The 21,231-nt window shown below is 52.7% G+C and overlaps 1 protein-coding gene across 1 annotated transcript in view; it reads right to left on the bottom strand.

Moving 5' to 3' along the window:
• Positions 1-362: 362 nt before the first annotated feature.
• Adcy5 (adenylate cyclase 5) overlaps positions 363-21,231 on the bottom strand; it is a 143,383-nt gene continuing 122,514 nt past the window's right edge. The window contains exons 12-21 of the mRNA XM_021634635.2: positions 20,369-20,456; positions 16,472-16,588; positions 15,903-16,067; positions 14,552-14,727; positions 13,213-13,242; positions 12,254-12,386; positions 7,353-7,616; positions 6,326-6,530; positions 4,060-4,184; positions 363-2,611 (exon numbers count right to left, since the gene is read on the bottom strand). Coding sequence (XP_021490310.1) covers positions 2,483-2,611; positions 4,060-4,184; positions 6,326-6,530; positions 7,353-7,616; positions 12,254-12,386; positions 13,213-13,242; positions 14,552-14,727; positions 15,903-16,067; positions 16,472-16,588; positions 20,369-20,456 — 1,432 coding nt within the window. The 3' untranslated portion in view covers positions 363-2,482. The remainder of the gene's footprint in view (positions 2,612-4,059; positions 4,185-6,325; positions 6,531-7,352; positions 7,617-12,253; positions 12,387-13,212; positions 13,243-14,551; positions 14,728-15,902; positions 16,068-16,471; positions 16,589-20,368; positions 20,457-21,231) is intronic.

The following is a 21,231-nucleotide window of genomic DNA, read 5'->3' as shown; positions in this document are numbered from 1 at the left end:
ACCCAGTTAACCTGAATTCCATGGGTACAGCAAACAGAATCTGTTCCCTGTGTGGTCTCTGACAGCAGCGTAGACTTGTTCTGAACCTCCTGTTACAGCCGTGTGGCCTTAAACAGACAGGAAAAGCTTTCTGTGCCACAGCTTCTCCCTCAGTGAAATGTGGTGGCCAGGAGGAGTCGGTGAGGCGGCATTTGTGTGGTGCCTACCCAGGAAACACAGCTGTCAGCAGCTGTGCAGGTCAGATCTGCTTCCATGCTGCCTATCTCCTCAGGTCCTTCCATTGGTCTGCCTACTCCTGGTTTTCCTTCTGCCACATTCTTTCCCGGACCCTGACCCCAGATGAAAATCAGACCAGGACACGGTACCAGTGAAAGTGTTTTTAATAGTTAAATTATTTAAATAGACTTTTCAATTTCCATGGGAAATCATAATTGTATCATTTTTGCAAGAGCAGGAATAAAAAGAGTGCACACCCCTTAGAGGGAACGAAGAGCTAGCACTGCACGCCGTCACCAGTCACTGCCGGAACGGGGGGGGGAGCCTCCACGAGGCCCCGCCCCACGGGAGAACACAGTATAAACTCAGCACGCACACTGCACTCTGGCCGGAAGCCAAACAAAACCCCACTGGCACTGGCGGGACATGTGGAGGGCTGGGAACTGAGAAGAATGCGAGAGAAGCAGCCCCCTGGGCCAGAGGTGAGGGCAGCGCAGGACTCGGGGGTGGAGTGGCGGGGCACAGACCAGAGGCAGCTGCGGCAGCTCTGGGCCCGTACTTCCTTTCCCCGGGACTGGGTTCCAACATGGGAGGGGTGAAGTCAGGCATCACACTAACACTGAGCTGGCACATAGCTGCCACCTCACCTTTACTCTCCTGTTGAAGGGGAGAATGACTGCACCCTGAGAAGCAGTGAGAAGATCTGGGGACAGACAGTAAGGACGCTGTTCAAGTTTATCTCTGGTAGTAGATCATTTTCCAAACATGCTCTTAGGAGTTATAAAAATAGTATTTTCCCCTCAGTACATTTAACTGTCCCCTCCCACCAAAACTAGACAAAATTTTTGCTGATTTTTCCCTGGGGCTTTTCCCTCTCCTGTGTCGGCAGGTGGAAGGCAAGGCTACACCCCCGTCCCAGGTCACAGGCACCCATTCCAAGACAGGCCCCTGCACCTGGGCCAGATGAGTGTGCCAAAAAGCCTGGACTTCCTCCAGCCCCAGCCACCACAGAGTACCCAGGAACCTGTAGGAGCTCCTCTGGGAGGGGAGGGGACCTCATGCACCATCTCTGGGGAGAAAAAGCACTAGTAAGTGGAGAACGCTTCTGACACCCCCTGGGACGGGAGCAGCGCCTTTGGCTTCCGTTCTGTTGGCATTGATTTACTTGGAAAGTGGGATGTATGCAGGCAGGGGTTAGAAGAAGAGGGACCAGCATGGTCCCTGTGTCTTCTACTTAACTGGAAAGTGTGGTACCCCCAAAGAACACACACCCCTGCTCTGGCTGTGCCTAAAAAAAAAAAAAAAAAAAGAAAGAAAGAAAGAAAAGAAAAGAAAAAACAACTGCCAAGTCTAAAATGAGAAAAACACCCACGCACACCAGTACACACACAGACACACGTACAGTACAGAGGAGCAGAAATGCCCTGCCGGGCACAGCTGTTTCCTAATATAGAGAATTTACAAAATATAGAATTTGGCATATTAGATCTCCCAGGTTTCAATAATACAAAATAAAAAATACAAAAAGACAAGTTGGGGTTCCCACCTCCCTACCCCAGTGCATCCTCGATTGCTTGTGTGTCTCTCACACGCATACAACTAGCATGGTCTAAAGAAGGGCACAGAAAACTTGTTTTGTTTTATTTAATAAATATTTTCTTTTGCTCAGAGCCCACCGCTCCTTGCCTGGTGTCCTCTTGCCTCCCCCTTGTCAAATAGTCCTGTTTCCCTTACAGGGTATCGTCTGTGTGCATGGAGGTGTGGGGAGAGGACGGCACAGGCCACACCTCTCCAGTTCCTGCATTCCTGTCCCCAAAGCCCTGCCAGGGGGCATGGCTTCTCCACGGTGGAAGAGCAGACCCTTGAGGCCCCCAGGCCAGCTTCGAGCCTGCCTACCTCCCCATCATGGCCAAGACCTGTCCTCAGGCCAGCCACCGTGTGCCACAGGGCACTGCCAGTGAAGGCACCTCCACCATGCAGCAGCAGCAGCAGCTGTCAGAAAACTCAAGGCTCAACTTGAGTCTAGCGGAATCTTCTGCCAAGGGAAACATCTTTGGTCAGCTTGGTGCCCGCAGGACGCTGACACCCTGGGCCCAGGCCAGAGGCCATGCCCACCAGCAAAGGCAGAAGTTGCTTCTGAGTCAAAGTGGAAATTTTACCAGCACAGCTGTGAGACTGGAGCACAGGCCCCATCTACCCACGGTGCACGAAGAAGCTGTTCCATTCCTCTGGAGGCCAGGATGCTGGCACCTCTGGCTGGTATCTGCTAACTGAGGGGAGGCCCTCCATTGAGGAAGTAGGTCATCATCTCACCCTTGCCCTTCACCTTGACCACACCCCGGCACTCCAGCTGGTATGTGTTGGCGGCCAGCACCTGGTACATATCTGTGGTGACCTGAGGAAGGGAGAGGACAGGCTATCAGTGACCTTATCCATGAGCCGCCATGGGCAGCTACCTCTGTGCCCTGCTGCTGCCCTAAACGAGAGTGGGGAAGGCCCTCCACCCCAGAGTCTTGAGGACAATGAGGGGCATCTTAGAAAAACAGAGTGGTGGTAGCTGAGGTGGTCAGCACCTCCCCAGGCTGGACACTGGGACAAGTACCCAGGCACCTGGCATATAATGAGCTACTTGGAGCATGGGCTAGGATTCATAAACTCTGTGCCTTCCAGAGAAGGCCCAAGGAACTCAGGAAACAGACACTGCCAACAGTGGAGGGCAGGACCTGAGTCTTGCCCAGAGTATGGCTCCATGACAACAGACAGCCACCCCTGGTCTCATTTCATCTCTCTATAGGAACCTATTATTCCCATGCCTAAAGCTAAGGAAATGTGCAGTGGGATGTCACTCCAGAGCTCAGGCCTGTCTTTGTCTTGGTTCTGCAGACAAAGAAAACTCACTGAGGCTTCACCAGTTATATTCTCTTGTGTGGGTGATACTGGTGCATCCTTTGCTACCAAGTATTTTCAGAACTCCCAACTGGCCGGGTAGCCATGCAGGTGCTGGGCACTGTGTGAGCCCACATGGCAAGACTAAGGTGGGCTGCTGACCATCTCACACTGGGCCTCAGTGGAAGGTTAGATACTTTCTCTATATACACACAGCCTTTGTCCTTCACAGCCTCTCCACACACACACTCCCGAAGTCCCTCCTTGGCACAGAGTGGAGGTAGGGAAAGGCCTGGTACCTTGGACAGCGCCCACAATTCTGTAGGCTGGGTCTATCTGGGCAGGGCAGACAAATGAGGGGACATTCAGAAAACCTTTGACATGGTACAGTTAGCACTTGGAAAAACAGGCCAAGGAAGCTGGCTTCCCACAGCTGCACCAGGACCTTCAGGTGTGTGGCAGTGAATGGAACAGGAAGACTCAGAAGTCTGAGGAACGTGAAGGAAGGGACTAAGGAGCCACAGGCCCAGGGATCATGAGCACCAGCTTGCAAAGGATGGGGAAGCAGAAAGCAATTCCCATTCCCCTTGGATACTGGAGCTCTAAAGACACCAGCAGCCTCATCAGGCCTACAGAACTACAAGCCCCACTGGGTAAGACCTGGTCCCTGCCTCTGTCTGCATCCTCCTGTATATCTCATTAGCATTCTCAGTGAGGCCTGCCCCAGCAATGCCTTCTGTGCACCAGCCTGCAGCTCTGTCCAAGGTACTGAAGGTATGGACCAGCCCTATTTGCCAAACCTCTGGGATGTCTGTCCTGACTGGCACATGGACCCTTGGATCTGAAGAGAAACTTTAACTGTGAACTCTGTGTGGCCCACAGTGAAAATCTGTTAGCACGAGGGCAACAGGGGCCCTCCATGTAAATGCTGAGAGTGGTAGCTACATTTGCACTCACCTGGATGCGGTCAGGCACCCCAGTGCTGTCCATTCGGCTGGCCACATTTACTGTATTGCCCCAGATATCATACTGAGGCTTGCGAGCCCCGATGACCCCAGCCACTACGGGTCCAATGTTGAGCCCTGTGTGGACAGAAATCAGCCATACTCATCAGCTGAAGACCAACACATACCTTGCTTGCTAGCATCCATCTCTTGGCACATGGCCGGTGCTCCTGACTCCTGCTGGACTGAGGCCAAGCCTGATCCCCAAGAAAGCAAGGATCTATGCACACATCCACTGGCACTGTGTCCTTACCTCAACCCTCAAGTCCATTGCCATGTGTGCCCCCTTCAAGGTCACCAGGGATGTCCAGCACTGCCCAGTGCCTTCTCTTTTAAAACACATTTTATTCATGTGTCTGTGTGGCACATGCATGCAAGGGTGCCTGCAGGGGCTAGAGGAGGCATCTCAGTACCCCGGAGCGGGGGTAAGGGTGGCTCACTGGACTTGAGTGCTGGGTTCAAACCCGGGTACTTTGGGAGTGCTCTTTAACAGCTGGGCCAGCTCCAGCTGCCCAGTGCCTTTTCCTAATCTTCCCTCCTGATAACATATGTCAGCACCAACTTGGAGGAGACAGCAAACTCGCTCCAAAGGACTATAGCAGGATACCATGAATGGAACAACATTACCTGAAACTAAGGGCAGAATTAACACAGGCATGGGCCATGTGTTGGCTACAGTAGATGCCGGGCCTTCAGCAGGCAGGCTCAATCCACAAAGCACTGTGCCCAGAGGGGCAGGATAAGCATTCTGTTCAGGGACAGCCCAGTTCCCGACACTCAGGCCGGAACAAAATATCTCCTGGGGACATTAACGCTTGCAATATTAGTTTTTAGTGATGCAATATTTCAATTTAATGTGCTAATTTTGAGAACCGAAATGCCAGTATTTTTGTGAATTACTGTTACTTAAAAAAAAAAAAAAGACATCTGAATCATTTATGACTTGAGACATACTCAGGGAGTTGATAATGCATGAAACTTTTGACCAGAGCAAAGGTCTGCTCTTTTTGAAAACATCTTCAACCGCTACAAGCCTCAAGAGGAGGGGGGACTGCCCTTGAGTAACTTCCCTCTGCACAGTGAACCGCAGCAGCCGTGACTGAGCAGCTGCAAGGTGAAGGCAAATGCGCTGACGCATAGCCCTGTGTCCTCCCCAAAGGAGCAGTTGTTGACACGCTCTGTGGATGGTGGAGTTGGGGGCACTGCTGCGTGGGTACGGACAGGGGTGTGCGTGTTCTCCGCACTGTTCTTTCTGCTCTTCTGCAGAGCTGACACTCGAGGGGGCTCACCGCTCAGCCCGGCAGCCTGAGCTCACTCTCCAGGACCTACATGGTGGAGGGAGAGAACTGATGCCTGTACACTGTCCTCTGACCTCCACATGCGCACACACAAGGTGAGCAAATAAGCTCTCTTTGCTAAAGGATGGATCCCAAAGGTATAGCTCAGTTTTTGTCTGGAAAAAAAAAATATGTGCGACCCTGGGTTCAGTCCTCAGAACTGGAAACACGAGACGCGGTCAAGTGAAGACATGCAAGTTTGGCACGTCACACCCGCCTTGCCGCCTACCCCAGTGTGTGTGGACTACCCGGCTCGCAGGGTAGCTGCTTTGGGCTCACAGCAAGAACTCAGCACTAAACCACCCAGTCACTTTAAGATCACCCTGCTTTAGTGCCTAGAGAGATAAATAGCCCTGGCTGCTTTTCCGGAGGACCTGAGTTCAATTCCCAGCACCCACTTGGCCGTTAACAACCATTTGTAACTCAGGGATCTGACACACTCTTCTAGATTCTGCGGGCACCAGGCATGCACTTGGTGCACAAACATGTATGTGACAAAACCCATACGCAGGAGAAACGTTTTTAAAGATCACTCTGCTTTAAAAAGCTGAAACATGCCAGAGATGGTAGTTCACGTACGCAATCCCAGCACTTGGGAGGCTGAGGCAGGAAGACTGAAATAAAATCATTTTGTCCGTACTATCTGGCTATTTTCCGAAAGTAGTGCACTTTACTCATTTTGCTAACAGAGTGTCTGTTCAATATGTCTATACATTTGCTAAGATGCACGTTTTGTATGGAAAATGCAGCAAGTATTTAGTTTTGGCTTCCTTTTTTCCTGAAGGAGTCTGGAAGAAGACTTGCCTTCTACCATTAGACGGACAGTGGATAGGGATGGAGCACGGAACCCACAAAGCCCTCTCTACCCACAAGCCCCCTCACCGATCTTCATCTGGAAGTTGTTGAAGGAGTGCTCATTGATGTACTTCATTTGGTCCATCAGCTTCATGGCGAAGTCTGCAAGAGCCTTGATGTGGGTCTTGCCTGCCTTGTCATAGGTGGAGTCGTTGAGGCCAGAGGCAGCCATGTAGGTGCTACCTATGGTCTTGATCTTTTCCAGCTGCCTGAACCGATCCTCACTGATGATCTAGACAGAAGGGGTTCGGGCCTGAGTCATCAGTGGGGCACTGAAGTTCACAAGAAGGATGGGAAGGTGGAAGGAAGCCCGGGAGCCTTGTTCTGTGAGTCCCCTCCTCACACACCCAGGGCATCAATTCAGAGTGAGGTGCCCAAGGCTCTGTGGTAAAGCAGGACCTCCCCCACACTGCTTCACTAGAGAGGGCCTACCTGTTTCCCCACACCAAGAGCCCTGAAGGGCAGGGCCACTAACCATTTCCAGGTCTCACAACCCTGACAAGGGGGTCTCACAGTCCCCCAGCCATGAAAACCTCCCCAACTTTATCTAGCAAGTCACTTTTTTTTTTTCTCTATCCCTGGGCTTCTGGGAAACTCAGAGACACCTATACCCAACTCTAGTCACTGGAAGCCCCATGGCAGCAGACCTTCAAATAGTGCATATTCACCCCTCTGGATTGTAGCCCACTCCTGACATGACTGAGGCCTCCCTGGGGCCCTGCACACACTGGGCACTCAGCAAAGGTTTAACAATGGCTTGTTTTCCTGCCTGCCTTCTTCCTTTGCCCAGGCTCCTCCTGCTCTCGAAGCCCTTGACAAATCCTGGGCCATCTCCACCTTGGGGCCACAATGGCTCAAGTTCAAAGAGCTGGGCAGAAACCCTAGCTCCCACACGTCAGCACAGTGTCCTTAGGCTGGACACTTAGGGTGTGAGGCCTAAGTAATTTGTGCCAGGAGCCATGATGGCATCTGGGACATAGCCAGGCTCCTGCCGTCAGAGCCCCTGCCGGACGGAGAATGGGACAGCAGGGACGTGCAGGGGCCCCAGAAGCACCTCATCAAAGTCTGCAATGATCTCATTGAGCAGCCGCAGGCACTCGACGCCCTCGTTGTTGGCCTCCAGCTCCACGTAGAATTCGGAGAAGTTGGCGATGGAGGCGAACATGACGGCCACGCACTCGCAGGACTGGTAGTACAGCTCGTCATTGCGCCGCTCTCGGGCCAGGAAGTGCGCAGCCACGTCCTTGGGCAGAATGTTGTGCAGCAGGCGCCGGTTGTAGGCCTGCAGCTCCTCCATCTCCTCCTTCTCCTCCGTGGCCTGGGGACAGAAGACCCAGTGAGAGGAAGCCGAAACAGCGGCGCCAACAAGTGCCAGCTGCCTCCCCTCCCGGCAGCCCCCGCCTCCACATGCTCTCCACACAGCGCGCCTGACCTCGGGAGGAGACAGGAGGGGCTGACAACCCCACCACCTGTGGCAAGCAACGCTCATGGAGGACGGGAGCAAAGCGGAAGCACAGGTCTCCCCAAGACCGGACCTGGCAACTGAGAAGATCAATGATCCAAACCCACACTCCAAACAGCCCTCTGCCACACCCTAACCCTGCATTTTCTCAAGATTAGGAAATGAAACCAGGAAAGCAGCTTGCCAGAACAACCCTACTGGGCTGGCCCCTCAGGAACTTGGCCCGGGTCCTGCCGTATCTGCTTCCCATTAGAGGAGACTTGTTTTGGAGCCAGCCAGGGCCAGCAGGCCAGCAGGAATGCTGTTAGCCAGGGTGGGAAGGGGACACCGCCTCACTGACTATGGCTCTCCCAGTTTGAGTCCTGGAGTCTGCACAGATGGAGTTTGTGGCCACTCATCTTCCAGTGCAGAGCTCTTGCATGAAGGTAACGGTTAGCCCGAATGAGGCTGAAGCAGAAGTGTGGTTGTGCACAGGGATGTGGGAAGGAGCCACCTGACCAGAGTGGCATATATGGATTTCAGAGTAGGGTAAGCCGGATCCTCCACTCTTGATGGCAGACAAAATGGTTCTCTTCCTGGGAGTGGCTATGTGGGTTGGCAGAGAAGTTATTACCAGCAGGGATGTTTAAAAGACCCAGCCAGTGTCCCTGAGCTTTCCAAAACAACAACAACAAAAGACTAGTTTCAGTGCAACTAGATTCTCTAGCCGGGCCACAGCTGTATCTCAGGGTCCTGGTTTTCCCTGCGGACAGTGACCTGTCCAAGGAAAGGAGCTAGCACACCTTCCAAGGCTCTAGGATCTGAACCCAAGGCAGAAGGCCCGGGAACTCCAGGGAAGAGGATCTCATCTCCACAGCTGGGTGACTTTTCAGAACCACTGGAATTGGAGCTGGGAGAACTCAGGTTAGACTGAGACCTAGGGACCTCTGCCTACCTCCACCTCCTGAGCGGCAGGGTAAGTCCAGTGGTGTGAACCAGTCTCCTGGCTCGCCTTTAGCCTGGTGACATAATGTTCCTGAGACGGGCACTTTGACCATGTCTCTCCCCATGAAGAGCAGCCACCTGCCCTTGCCCCTGAGCCAGTTCAGCACATGCCCTTCTACCAGGGCTGCAGATGGGTGCAGAGGCGAAGGGCCTGAAAGGGCGGGGAGTGGCGATCACTCCTTCCTTGCAACGCCCGCTTGTATGTTTCTATTGCTATTTGCTGGCTCTTGTCCTACCAGCTCCCTCAAAGCCAAGAACAGGAGCTGGAAAGACCAGCTGGCATCATAAGCTTCCTAGTCAGCTTCCACATCACAGGCCCATGACAGGGACAAGCCTCTCACACAAGCAGGGGACACTGGAGTCCATGCCCTCCATCCTAGAGGACAGCCCTCAGAAGCTGAGGAAGCAAAGTGACCACTCTATGGAGTGCGGGGAGAGGTGGGTTACAAGGGAGCAGAGGGCCTCAGGGAAGGACCAAAGGGAGCTTGAGAGGAGGGGGACTATTACTGCCAAGCTCATCAGTAACTAGAAGAGATAAGGGGAGGTGGGGTTCTCGGATGCCAGGGTACCACTCCCAAGCACAGAGTGGGGAGGCCTGAAAGAAGCCAGAGGCAGTAGATCAAAGATTAGGTTTTGGAAGGAGCCCATAACTGAAAAACCATGAACACCTGAAGTTGTGCAGACATATCAGTCTGTGCCCATGCAGGGGTTCTCTCTGCATCCATGTCCACTGATACTCATTTCCCAGCAGTGTGCGCAGAGGCCTGGATGGGCCACTGGGTGCTCGGATCTCGGTTTCTAAACACGAGTCTCCATCAGGAGAAGCCAGAGATCCTCGAAGGAGTCAGAGTCCTGGCCCAAAAGCCAAGAAAGTACCTGCAAAGCTTCGACATTTTGCTGAGCTTGGAGTGCTCAAAGAGTGGTGGGGATGTGTCCAATGACATAGCTTGAAGAAATATGTACTAGCCAAACCTACAGTGATGTGAGCATGAAAATAAACGCAAGGGGCAGATCCTAACTCACGGGCTTAAGGAACTGTGAACTAGTGATAATATAGACGGGTAAACGAAGAAACAGATTAATGGCCAGGAACTCCTCCTGATGGTATAATGCCACCTGAAAAGGAAGGAAGGACAGACACGGAGCATCACAGCTGACATCTCTCTTCTGCAGGTGGGGGCAGGTTGAGAAACAGATCCTGTTACGTTGCCCTGGCTGGTTTGGCACTTGCTATATAAACTATGCTGGCCTCAAACCTGCAACAACCCTCTTTCCTGTCTCTGCCTCCAAAGTACTAGGATCATAGGCATGGACCATCCTGCCAAGGTACTGAATGGCAGCTCTATGTGAGCTGACACAAGCAGGAATCAACAGATGCAAAGGCTGGAAGTGAAGATTTGCTGAGGAACAGAAGACTGTTGTGCCATCTTACAGAAAGGTATAAGGGGGGGGGGGAGAGTGTGGTCAAGGGCAGCTCCAGCAGGTGGTCAGGATCAACACCATGGTGGCATGAGGGAGGGAGGGAGGGAGGGAGGGAGGGAGGGAGGGAGGGAGGGAGGGAGGGAGCCCAGCTCTAGGTACTCACATGCCCAGCACGTCTCCCGGGTCTCTTCCAGAAATGCATGGCCCAAGTCGGCACAAGGACATGGACGCAAAAGATCTTTACAACTAGTTAAGACTCCAAGATGTGAAAACCCAGGAGACCTGATGAGTGAATTCAGAATTCTCCTAGAGAGGGTCGGGGCCAAAATCAGAACAGCTGGGAAAACCTGACGTGGCCAGATGCCGTGAGTTCTGATAGGGAAGGGAAGGGACAGGGGGCAATGCAGGGGCCCCTGGGAAGACAGACGCTGGGTATCCAAAGCTTGAGGGACGCATGTCAGAAAGAATACACGGGGTGGAGCACAAAAACCAAAGGTCAAGGACGGAACTGGTAGACCTCATCATGTAGATCCTGCAGCTCTTCAGCAGAGTGAAAATGATTTTTAAAAACTTGCCCAAGGCTGAGGAGAGAACTCAGTCTCTCCTTAGCCCAGAAGTGTTTGCCTTGTCTTTATTTTAGGATTTATTTCTTTATTACGTATACAAATATTCTGGCTGCATGTACAGCTGCACGCCAGAAGAGGGCACAGATCCCAGTACAGATGGTTGTGAGCCACCGTGTGGTTGCTGGGAATTGAACTCAGGACCTCTGGAAGAGCAGACAGTGTTCTTAACCTCTGAGCCATCTCTTCAGCCCCAAGTGCTTGCCTCTTGGCCACAATGACTCGAGTTTGATCCTCAGAACCCATGATTTTGCTGCTGTTGGTAGTGGTTGGTTGTTTTTGAAGCCAGGCACAGTCGGATTAGCTTTTCATCCTAGTGCCTGAGAGGTGGAGATAAGTGGGGCTCACAGGCATTCATGCACCCACATACATACTCACATCCATCCATATGTATAAAACACACACACAGCAAACAAACAAAAAGATAAAAACATGGAAGGGGCTCTGTGTGCATGGCAGGGAGGGTTTCAAAGGGAAAGATAATCTGTGTCTCCTGTGGCCAGGCATGACAGAGTGGAAGGGCACTATGGTGACAAGGAGTTGGGGGGGGGTGGCTTGAAATGGCTAGAGCTTATGTAGGACCTCAGGCCAAAGGGACAGAAGCCTTGTCCCTGTCCCCAGTAGTCCTTCCTGCCACAATGGAAGGACAGGGATTGCCACACCCTCGGGGGTGTCAGAGCTGCTGGGCCTGGGAGGCCTCAGTTCTCACAGGAACGCCGCCTCTCGCCCTTTCTAGATCCCAGGGCTTTCCCCCTGGCGGGAACTGAACCCACACAGCAGAGGCTAGCAGCAGGCTAACTCTCCCTGACGCGTTTGACACAGCCCAGGTACATCTTGGGAGAGGTACCCTGGGGACCCATGGAGGAAGACAGGTGGAATGGTGAGCAGAGATGAGCTCTAGGTCCCACAGGTCCTGGTCTACTCTGGGGACCTCCTCAAAGGAGAATGCCAGGTGGCAACTCAGCTCACTGACAGCTGGGACTTCAGGAGGGACATTCTCCAGGGAAAGCACAGAGTGATACTCTTAGATCTCCTAGCCTCACGGCACCTCCACCAAGGACCTCGGACCTGACAGCCAGATAGCCCATGGACTGCACCCTACAGAAGGAACAGCCAAATGGCCACCTGCATCCAGCATCCAACCAAAAGCAGGGTGTGCTGCCCCAGCCAGCAATCCTGAGTCTTGACATCAAGAAGTATGAGGCAGAAGGGGCTTGCCACTGGGCGAGGAGCCAGACGAGACAAGGAGGCTGGACTTGGGCTAAGCCACAGGAGGGGCTGGAATCAAAGGTGTAGGCATCCAGCCTGGAAGCCAGCTTTCTCCAGCAGGTTTTCTTGGGTGCCTCCTCCCCCTGGCACTGGGCGGCGGTCAGATGAGATGAGACCAAAACAGGACACCCGAGGTCTAGTGAGTTCAGTGAGCCCTGCTGCTTCCCCATGCAGCTCTAGCCCAGGGCCACCCACCTGCAGTTTCCAGAGGAAGTCCAGGCGAGCAGTGGACTCCACCTGCTGGGCATGCAGGTACAGGGCCAGCACGAAGACGGAGATGATGATCGGCGTCACCACCTTCAGTGCCACCTTGGTCGCGTGCTCGGGGCTGTTAGTGAGAGATAAGCAGCCCTAAGCTCACTCCGGTACTTCAGCAGGCTCTGAGGACTGACCCCTCCCACCTTCTCCCACTTCAGCTCCCTTCTTCCTCCTCCCTTCCTAGAAGCTGCTTGAGGCACTTCCTCCAGGAAGCCTTACAGCAGTGGGGGCTGTAGTTTTTCCCCTGGTGCCTTATATTCCTGTCACTGGATGAGCCCTTCTGGTCACCTTAAGTCATGAACTCAGCTTTCCTACAAGGCAGCAGCAGCAGTTCAGGGTCAAGATAACCAGGCACTGCTAAAACGGGGTAATGCCCCCATTTCCAGACTTGTACATTTGTGCTCCATGAGGCACCTGGCATAGAGTAGGCCTTTTCAAGTAGAGGCTGTCGTCCCAAACCTGCTCCTTTTACAACCCAAAGCCTGAGTGCCAGGGCTGACTCATGCCTGACCCTCCTGCAGGGCTAGCCTCAGAGCCTTCTCTGTACCTGCAGAGAAGCAGGTTCCACCCCTAGCTCTGTGTCTATAATATTGAGCCCAGGGCTTGAAAAAGATCAGAGGCCGAATGCTTTAAAGCAATCCTTGGGGGATAACCTTGGGCCTGACGATACTGCATGGGACCGTCAGCTCACCCCGCGGTGTGGAAGTCAAAACAGTCCAGGGACTGTCCTATTATGACCCCTGCTACCCCTGGAGGGAGGGCCTCCTTGCCTGGCCCGGCCACCTCCTTCACGGCTCACCTTATCACAAGGCTCCTCCTACCTGGGGAGGATGGCTACCCATGTATTTTCTCTGCCAAGGGGGGGATGGGGCCCTATCACAGAAGGTTCCACTCACCATTGGGAGGTCCCATTGTTGCTGAAGTCTCTGTGAAGAAAAGTTGGGCAGACTGCTCAGCCTCCAGGACACCCCACCCCGACACCCAGCTTCCGAGGGATCCCTAAAAGCTCTGTTCTACTGCCTAGCTACTGCTGTGCTCGGCCCTCCTCTTCCAAGGGCTCTTCAGGCAGTAAGGCTTGCAGAAAGCGCACCTTATCTAGCATCTGACCACGGCGGACCCTATCTGCTCCCTCCCACGTCCACCTGTCTGTCTTGGCCCTGTGATGCCATCTGTACCATCACACAAGGCAACTGCTGGCCACATGTGGCTACTAGACCCTGAAATAAGGGGAGAGCAAGTTAAAGGAGGCTGTGCATGTAAACATACTGCAAATATATGGGGGGTAAAACAGTTTCATAATAACTAGCAATTATTTATATGTTTACAAGATCATATTTTGGATATAGTGGCTATACATGATTGTTATTAAAATTAATTGCACCTTTGGTCTGGGGTGTTGCTCTGTGGTAGAGCACTTGCCTAGTACAGACAAGGGTCTAGGACCATATAATAAAAAGCTACCACACATTTTTGCCTTTTAAATTACAGCCACTGGAAAAAAATTTAAATTGCAAACGTGACTTGCATTATTTATCTACTGTGTAGTACGGCTGGAGTAAAACCAGGGTCTCTCGGCACCAAAGGCCTCCACTGTCTACTTCTATCATCCATAGAGGGAGAGAGGAGGCGCAGAGGGCGAGGGGAGGAAAAGAAAAAGAAGCAGGATGTTGGCTCCCAGGCAGATGGAGACAGGAGGAGTAGGAGTTCAAAGCCAGCTTCAAGGACCTTCAAGTATCCACTGCCTCTGTGTCATCTGCCCACACTGCCATCAGGGGTTCTTGTGTAAATCTCATTTCCAGCCTTAATTTTCCCACCTGTTGCTCTTGTCACAAGGTAAGGACCTTTCTGTTGGATTACCTGTTCTACTCTGATCTGGCTGGCTCAGGATCTGCTCATCACAGGCCCTCCCCAATAAATGAACGAACAGCTGAGTAGATGGACTGAAGAATTCCTCGCCTTCCTCAGCCCCCAAGCCCGAGGCGAGCACTGACTAGCCAACTAGAGGCAGAAAGGCAGTGGGGTCTGGTCGCCTGTGCTATCCCCAACGTGGGAAGGACAGAAGGGAAGACACAAGGCCCCATGACCTGATGTGCTCTGCTCAATAAACAGGCTTGGGGAGGAGGAAGAAACTGTCTTCGCAGGTTCCCTGTGATGCCAGGACCTAGGCTCCTGCCACCTCTGCCGCCCTGGACCCTCCCCAGACCCCATTGGAGGAGGAAGGAAGGCGCGGCATACATGGCATTGGCGGTGACCAGAAGGTCAGCATTGTCGAAGAGCGTGACACCGGGCACCTCGACTATGAGCACGTAGATACACTCGATGGCCAACATGAGCACCAGCTTCCGGATGCAGCTGATCTGCAGGAACACGGAGCAGGCCAGCAGGCTGAGCAGCACACTGTAAGTGAAGTACTGCAGAGAGAGGGCGGCCTCAGGTCCCAGCCCTGCCCTTGTCCTTACAGGCCCTGCCACGCCCCACCTCACCTGACCCGGGGTGGGGGAGGGGGCTGGGAGTGGGAGAGCGTGGTTTGGGAATGTTCCTGCTGATGGAAGCCAGCCAGAAGGTGAGAGAAAGCCATCTCCAGCCTGGAGTGGACCTGGGAGGTGATGCAGGTGGACACTGGCATAGCTCCAAGCTCAGGCTAACCCGACCCGTCCTCTCTACGCCTCAGTTTCCCCCATCAGCAACGCTTCCTACCATATACGCCCACCCATGGACACTGACTGAGCTATGCCCGGCATCAGCAGTGACTGCAGGGAACAAAGGCCCCCCCACGCTGAGCTGCAGCTCTGACATCCACAGTTCTAAAAACCTGCAGGTGCTTTCAGAACTCACCCAGCTGTGGGGAGGGGGCACACACATGAACTAGCCCACCTAACTGACGTGACAGCAAGTGCCTTTACTCCTCTTCCGTCACTATTCACACGTGTGACAGCACTGTTTTACCGTTCCATTCCGCCCAGATTCCTCCTAAAGCCTGAAGGCTTCTGCAGTGCAAACATACTGGTTCCGAATCTGGAGAGACCAGCGGGGCCCTGTCCTATGACCCTGAAGGAGTCTCTTCTAATCTCTGCGCCTCTGTCCTTCGCTGACGGAGGGACGGGCTCAACTGACCTCACAGGTCCTCTCTGTCATTTATCTCCAGACATTAGCATGTGCGGTTCTTTCCATTCGGCACCGTTACTTCTGAGTGTTCTCCCCTTACCGTTGCCAACATGTCTCTGCAGACGTTAGTGACTAGTGGTGGGCAGCCCCAGGGCTTTTGAGAGCCAACTGAGGTACTGTAAGGGAGGTCCCTGGTGACTAGATGGATTCCGGAGCAGCTAAAGTCCCCGCCTGTCTCTGAGAGAGGTGCAGGCGGGAGAGCATACCCAGCGAGTTCAGCATCAGAGTCCCAGCTACCCTTCCTGTGGATGGAAGCCCCTTAGAATCCAGCCAGTACCTGGCTTAAGTCCTGCCTGAACATCAGCTATGTGGTGGACAGTGCCTTTGCTGAGCCTTGGGGGAAGGGAGAGGGGGGACCAGGAAGGTCCGCTCCTGCAGCCATCTCTGCAGCCATCTCTACCCGCACCAATTGCCGCCGAACCTCTGGGAAGTTGCAGTTGGGCCGGGAGCTGCCACAGAAGCCCTGCTCGTCGCCCAGGCTGTAATTGAAGGCCGATTCCACCACGTGGCATGCGTTGACCTGGTTCACGGTGATGTTGTGCTCCTCTGCCAGGCAGCCCACCAGGTTCTTAGGGTTGCACATGAACTAGGGCGGGGAGAGGGTATTGAGGCTGGTCACCCCCCACATACACACACAGGCCAGGCCAAGGAGCCACGTCCCACAGGATGGTGGGTGGTACCAGGCCAGCCTGTCCCGGGAGCAGTGCTGTACACACCCCAGGAACAGGAGGCGCCTGAAGGGAAAGCTTTGCTCTGGCTACAGGGATGGCATTACCCATGGACCTAGCAATGGTGGGGCCCCTTTAATCTGTGTTGCAGACATCCCCTGTGTTCCTAGCTTGAAAACAAGGAACTGAAAGCCTATGTGAGATGCTAGTGAAAGTCAAATTAGACCCCAGCCTGAGGTGGGCTATGTTCATCAGCCGTGGGGGCCCGCTGGACCGAACCCACAGAGTTGGGAGGCACCCAAGAGGCTACGGAGACACCCACCATGTTGACAAAAGCTGAGAGGAACACCAGCGTGATGGTGAACACCCCGACCAGGGTGCTGTTCATCTTGGATCGTACAATCTTCCGGGAGAGCATCTGCAGGGGGGGAGGGAAGAGCTGGGCGGGGAGGGAAGAAGAGACAGAGCAGAATTCAGCCAGGACCCCTCAGGTGGAAATACCCTGTGCCCAGCATGGCTCCCCAGACCTTCCTGAACCCCTCCGGGATGCATAGCTCACACCACTGCCTGCTCCTTCAGATCACCAGCGGCAGAGCCTCAGCACCGGCCGGGGGGCTGACAGGTGACAGGATGGAGGAAGTGATGCTACCATGACCAGATAGGAAATGGCAGAAAAGCCTTGGGGGCTGACCAGGAAGAAACAGTGCGGGGCCGGGGGGGGGGGGGAGGGAAGAGCCATGCAAGGTTTGTATGTGTGACTAGGGGAGTGGGGGACCTTCCTGGAAGGCTTCTTAGAAGGGATGGGGATTCAGAGAGGCCCTGCAGAAGAGTAGAGGGCCGTGGAAACAGGAGGGAGGAGGCCCTCTGAGGAGGGCACTGGGTGAGCATTTTCTCTAACATGTAGGTCCCAAGGAACTGCCACTTGGCTTCCTCAACTCTTCCTATATCCTCCATATGTCTGCTCCAGGACCCTCTGTCCTTTAGGAATTAAATGAGAACCTGCTCAGCCCATTCTACCATCACGCCTGACACGCTTGACTGCTATTGTATGCCACACACTCCTCAGCTGCTATACAACCGAGGCTAACAAAGATGTTGACAAAGCAAAGCAGGGGACCTGGGCTTCTCCAGCTTTGCTGCCTCAGCTCCTCCTGGGGAGGCCTGTCTGCTGCCAAGAGTGCAGGTGACCTCAGAATGCCCCAAGGACAGGGGGTGGTGGAGGATGGAGGGGCTTGGGAAAGAAAGCAGAAAGCCTGTGTCCTGGGCTTGTCTGCCCTGTATGACCCTGAGCAAGCCACACTCCTCTAAAGGCTATCTGTCTGTCTGTCTGCGGGAACACCTTAATTCTGTTGGTTAAGGAAAGTAGGCAGAGGCTTCTCTCCATCTGAAGGCCTCAGCCTCCCTGGGCATTTCAACAGAACGTGCCAGGCCACAAGGTCTGTTACCTAATACCGACAGGTTGGCATCAGAAGCCACCCACACCACATGCCGGAAAAAGAAAAGAAGAACCCGCAGAAGTTATAGCTAACCAACTGAAAGATTCTGTGCAGAAAATACCTACAAGAAAGCAAAACAAGTACTGACTAAGATGCGGGGAAATCAGAACACGCATGCGCTGCTGCAGGAACCGCCAAAAACACTACTGCTGTGGGTGTGCTCTGATGGGTCCTGAAAAATCAGGCGCAAAGTATCACACTCAGCAGTTCCCCCACTGGGTTTGGTACATAGGATGACTGAAATCGGGGCCTTGAGCAGGCATTTAAGCATCCAAGTTCACTGCAGCTTGGCTCAGAGTAGGGTGAAGATGGAAAGGTACCCAGAAGTCCATCAGTGACTAAGCGATAAAATATGCCGCAGTCACACCGGGCATGTGCTGAGCCATGAGACAGGAGAAAGTGATGGTGCTATGATGTTGGGGAACCTTGAAACTACTACGCTAAGTGAAAGAAGCCTGCCTCAAAAGGCGATATGTTGTATGAGCCCATTCATATGAGATATGGAGAGCATGCAAATTGAGAGTGGATTAGCGGTTACCAGGCGACTGTGGTAAGAGGGGCAAAAGGCATTTACAGTCACATGCATGAGGCAGAGGAGCACATACATATCAGCCAAGGCAAGCCACACCCCCCCCCAAGGATATATTCTCTTTGGTGTTCAGGAAAAATAACTTTTATGATATTTTAGCTGTGGTGTATTTTAAAAACGATTGTGGCATTATTATTATTATTACTATTTATAATTTATTAACTTTGTATCCCAGTTGTAGCCCTCTCACTCGTCTCCTCCCCATCCCTCTCCCCTAGTCCACTGACAGGGGAACAAAATGACAGACTACAGACTGGGAAACGATCTTCACCAACCCTACCTCTGACAAAAGGCTAGTATGCAGACTATGTAAAGAACTCAAGAAATTAAACACCAACAAATCAAATAACCCAATTAAAAAAAAATGGGACACAGGGCTAAACAGAATTCTCAACAGAGGAATAGTGAATGGTGGAGAAACCCTTAAAGAAATGCTGAATGTCCTTAGTCATCAGGAAAATACAAATCAAAAAGACTCTGAGATTCCATTTGAACCCCATCAGAGATCAAAAACTGAAGTGACAACACACGCTGGAGAGGGTGTGGAGAAAGAGGAACCCTCCTCCATTGCTGGTGGGAAGGTAAGCTTTTACAACCACTTTGGAAATTACCTGGCACGTTCTCAGACCATTAGGAATAGTGCTACCTCAAGATCTAGCTATACCACTCCTGGGCATATACCCGAAATATATATTTATTTATACTTATTGTAGCTTTTAAAGACAAGTTATCAGCGTATAGCTCAGTCTAACCTTGAGCTCTAGCCTCCTGCCTCAGTCTTCCAACTGCTGATGTTACAGGCTTGTGCCAGAATGCTCAGTCTATTGTAATGTTCATATTGTAGCAAAAATACAACAAATCTTGCCATTTCAATGTGGCATCCATTACAGCCACAACACTGTGTAACCACCTGCTACCCATTTCTAAGATTCTTCCATCACTCCATGTGAAAACACTACCCACTGAGCAACAACTCCCCATTCAGCCAGTGTGGGGCACCTCTAATCTTTCTGTCTTACGAATTTGTCTCTCAGATAATTACATATTTGAGATAATACAGCATGTGAATGGCTTCTTTCACTCAGCAGCGTCTCCAAGGCCCATCCACACTGCAGCATGTGACAGGCCATCACTCTTCCATGTGCTCAGGAGCACATTTATCACAGTTACATGCCATGTTTTATTTCTTGTCATCTGATGACGGACACTCAGTTGCTTTCGCCTTTGGTTATTGTGGCAGTTTGGTGCCTTGCTGTTATCTCCATGGATGAAGAGACTGAACTGTCTGCTATGGCTGAGAAGCTCGGAGGCCTTGACAACTGCACGGCCAAAGCAGGAAGTGACTAAACACAGAGCAGGAAGGTCACAGCCTTGAGGAAGGAAAGCCAATCCTCACCCTTCAATATAGTAAGACACCCACCATCTCCTCACGAAGACAGAACTACCTTTAACCCACACACATAATTCCTTAGATCCCTACCAGACCCGACAGCTGCTCCATCAAGACTTTTGACTATGAGGCAGCTAAGCAAAGAGATTACTGAAGGGCAAGGTTTGGAGTGTGCAGAGTCCTCCTCTGCCTGCTGATGAAAAGAAGAGAAGGAGACAAAGGCTTGCTGGGCGAGAGAAACAGAAGTCTGGAGTCAAGTACTACCTAGAGATACAACTTGGTATGTCCAAGAGAAATCTAATAAAAGACAGAACAGGAAGCTGGGCTCCTTGGTACCCACTGTGAACAGTCTAAAACTCTGCACCTCTCTGGAACCATACCCCTCACCTACATGCTAGGTTCATTCCTGATCTAAGAGAATATCCACTCTAGGGCTCTGGAGGCCACTGAGGGCTGTGTCTAGAGCTCTCCACACACATTCTCTAGAGAATGGTCACTCTGTTTCAGGCTCTGGCTAACAGGCCCTCTTGCCCCATCTGACACTGAAGCAGCAGTGACAACCTTGTTGCAAAGGTTAGGAAGGTCTTAATGAGGCAGCCAAGATAAACAGCCATCAGTGCCAGCTGGGGACCAGCACCATGCACTCCCATGTCTGTTACCTCAGCCAACAGTGATGCTCAGATCTCAGCAATGGCCTCTGCCACTGTTAAAAAGCCCTCTGGATGGCATGCAAGGGACACTTACCTTCACACAGGCATAGATCACAGACACAAACACCACCAAGGCCAGCAGCAGGAAACATGACAGGTAGAAACTCAGCATGAACAGGGAGCTGGGGGAAAGAAAAAAGGTGAGAGGAGACAGCACCCTGGTAGGAAGCCTGAGCCCCACTGTATCCCATGAGCCTTCCCAGCCTTCAGAGCCCAGATTCCAGGGCTGGCCTCACGGCGCCTGGGGCGAGCAGCTCTGAAAACAGTTCCATTTACCCAGCTGCCAACTGTTACCCCAAGAAGAGCTCTTGCAGCTGTGAGGGTCCAAGCAGGCCTGTGCCACAATACAGCTTACTCCTGTTCTTTTCACCCTCTGGTCACCTTCATGGGGGACCAGCTGCCCACAGGGAGCCAATGGAGGACTACAGAACACCTGATCAACCATTTGCCTCTTAGCTAGTCACAGGAGTGTTTCAGGAAGCATGGGAAAACTCATCTTAAAAATCACCTGTTTATCCTTCCTTGTCATCACTCATGGGTTTAGAACAGGGCCAAAAATGGACCTGATAAATGGTTATCATGTCAGTAGCCCAGAAAGCTCACCTCCCTTCCCTGCTCAGTCTTTGCTCCCTGATCCCTGATCAACAAGGGAAATGTCCCCTTCTCCTTGGGGAGAGAGCAGGCCTCTGGGTAGGAAGCCTCAGACAAAGAAGCTGCAAGTGTTCTTCCTTCCAGAGCCTGCCACTGCCCTCCCGGGGCAAGCGCTTGTCCAGGCACACATGCCAGGATGTGTGGGGTGGAGTGGCCTGGAGAGGGCAGGCCTTGCCAGCAGGTTATAGGCACAGAGGTTGATGCCGTCCCGCCCCAGGAAGGTCCAGGCAACACCTCTGCTTTTGG

The sequence above is a fragment of the Meriones unguiculatus genome, chromosome 17, assembly GCF_030254825.1.
Source record: "Meriones unguiculatus strain TT.TT164.6M chromosome 17, Bangor_MerUng_6.1, whole genome shotgun sequence".
Lineage (NCBI taxonomy): Eukaryota > Metazoa > Chordata > Mammalia > Rodentia > Muridae > Meriones > Meriones unguiculatus.
The sequence above is the reverse complement of the archived record's forward strand: the minus strand, read 5'-3'. Positions and strand labels throughout refer to the sequence as shown.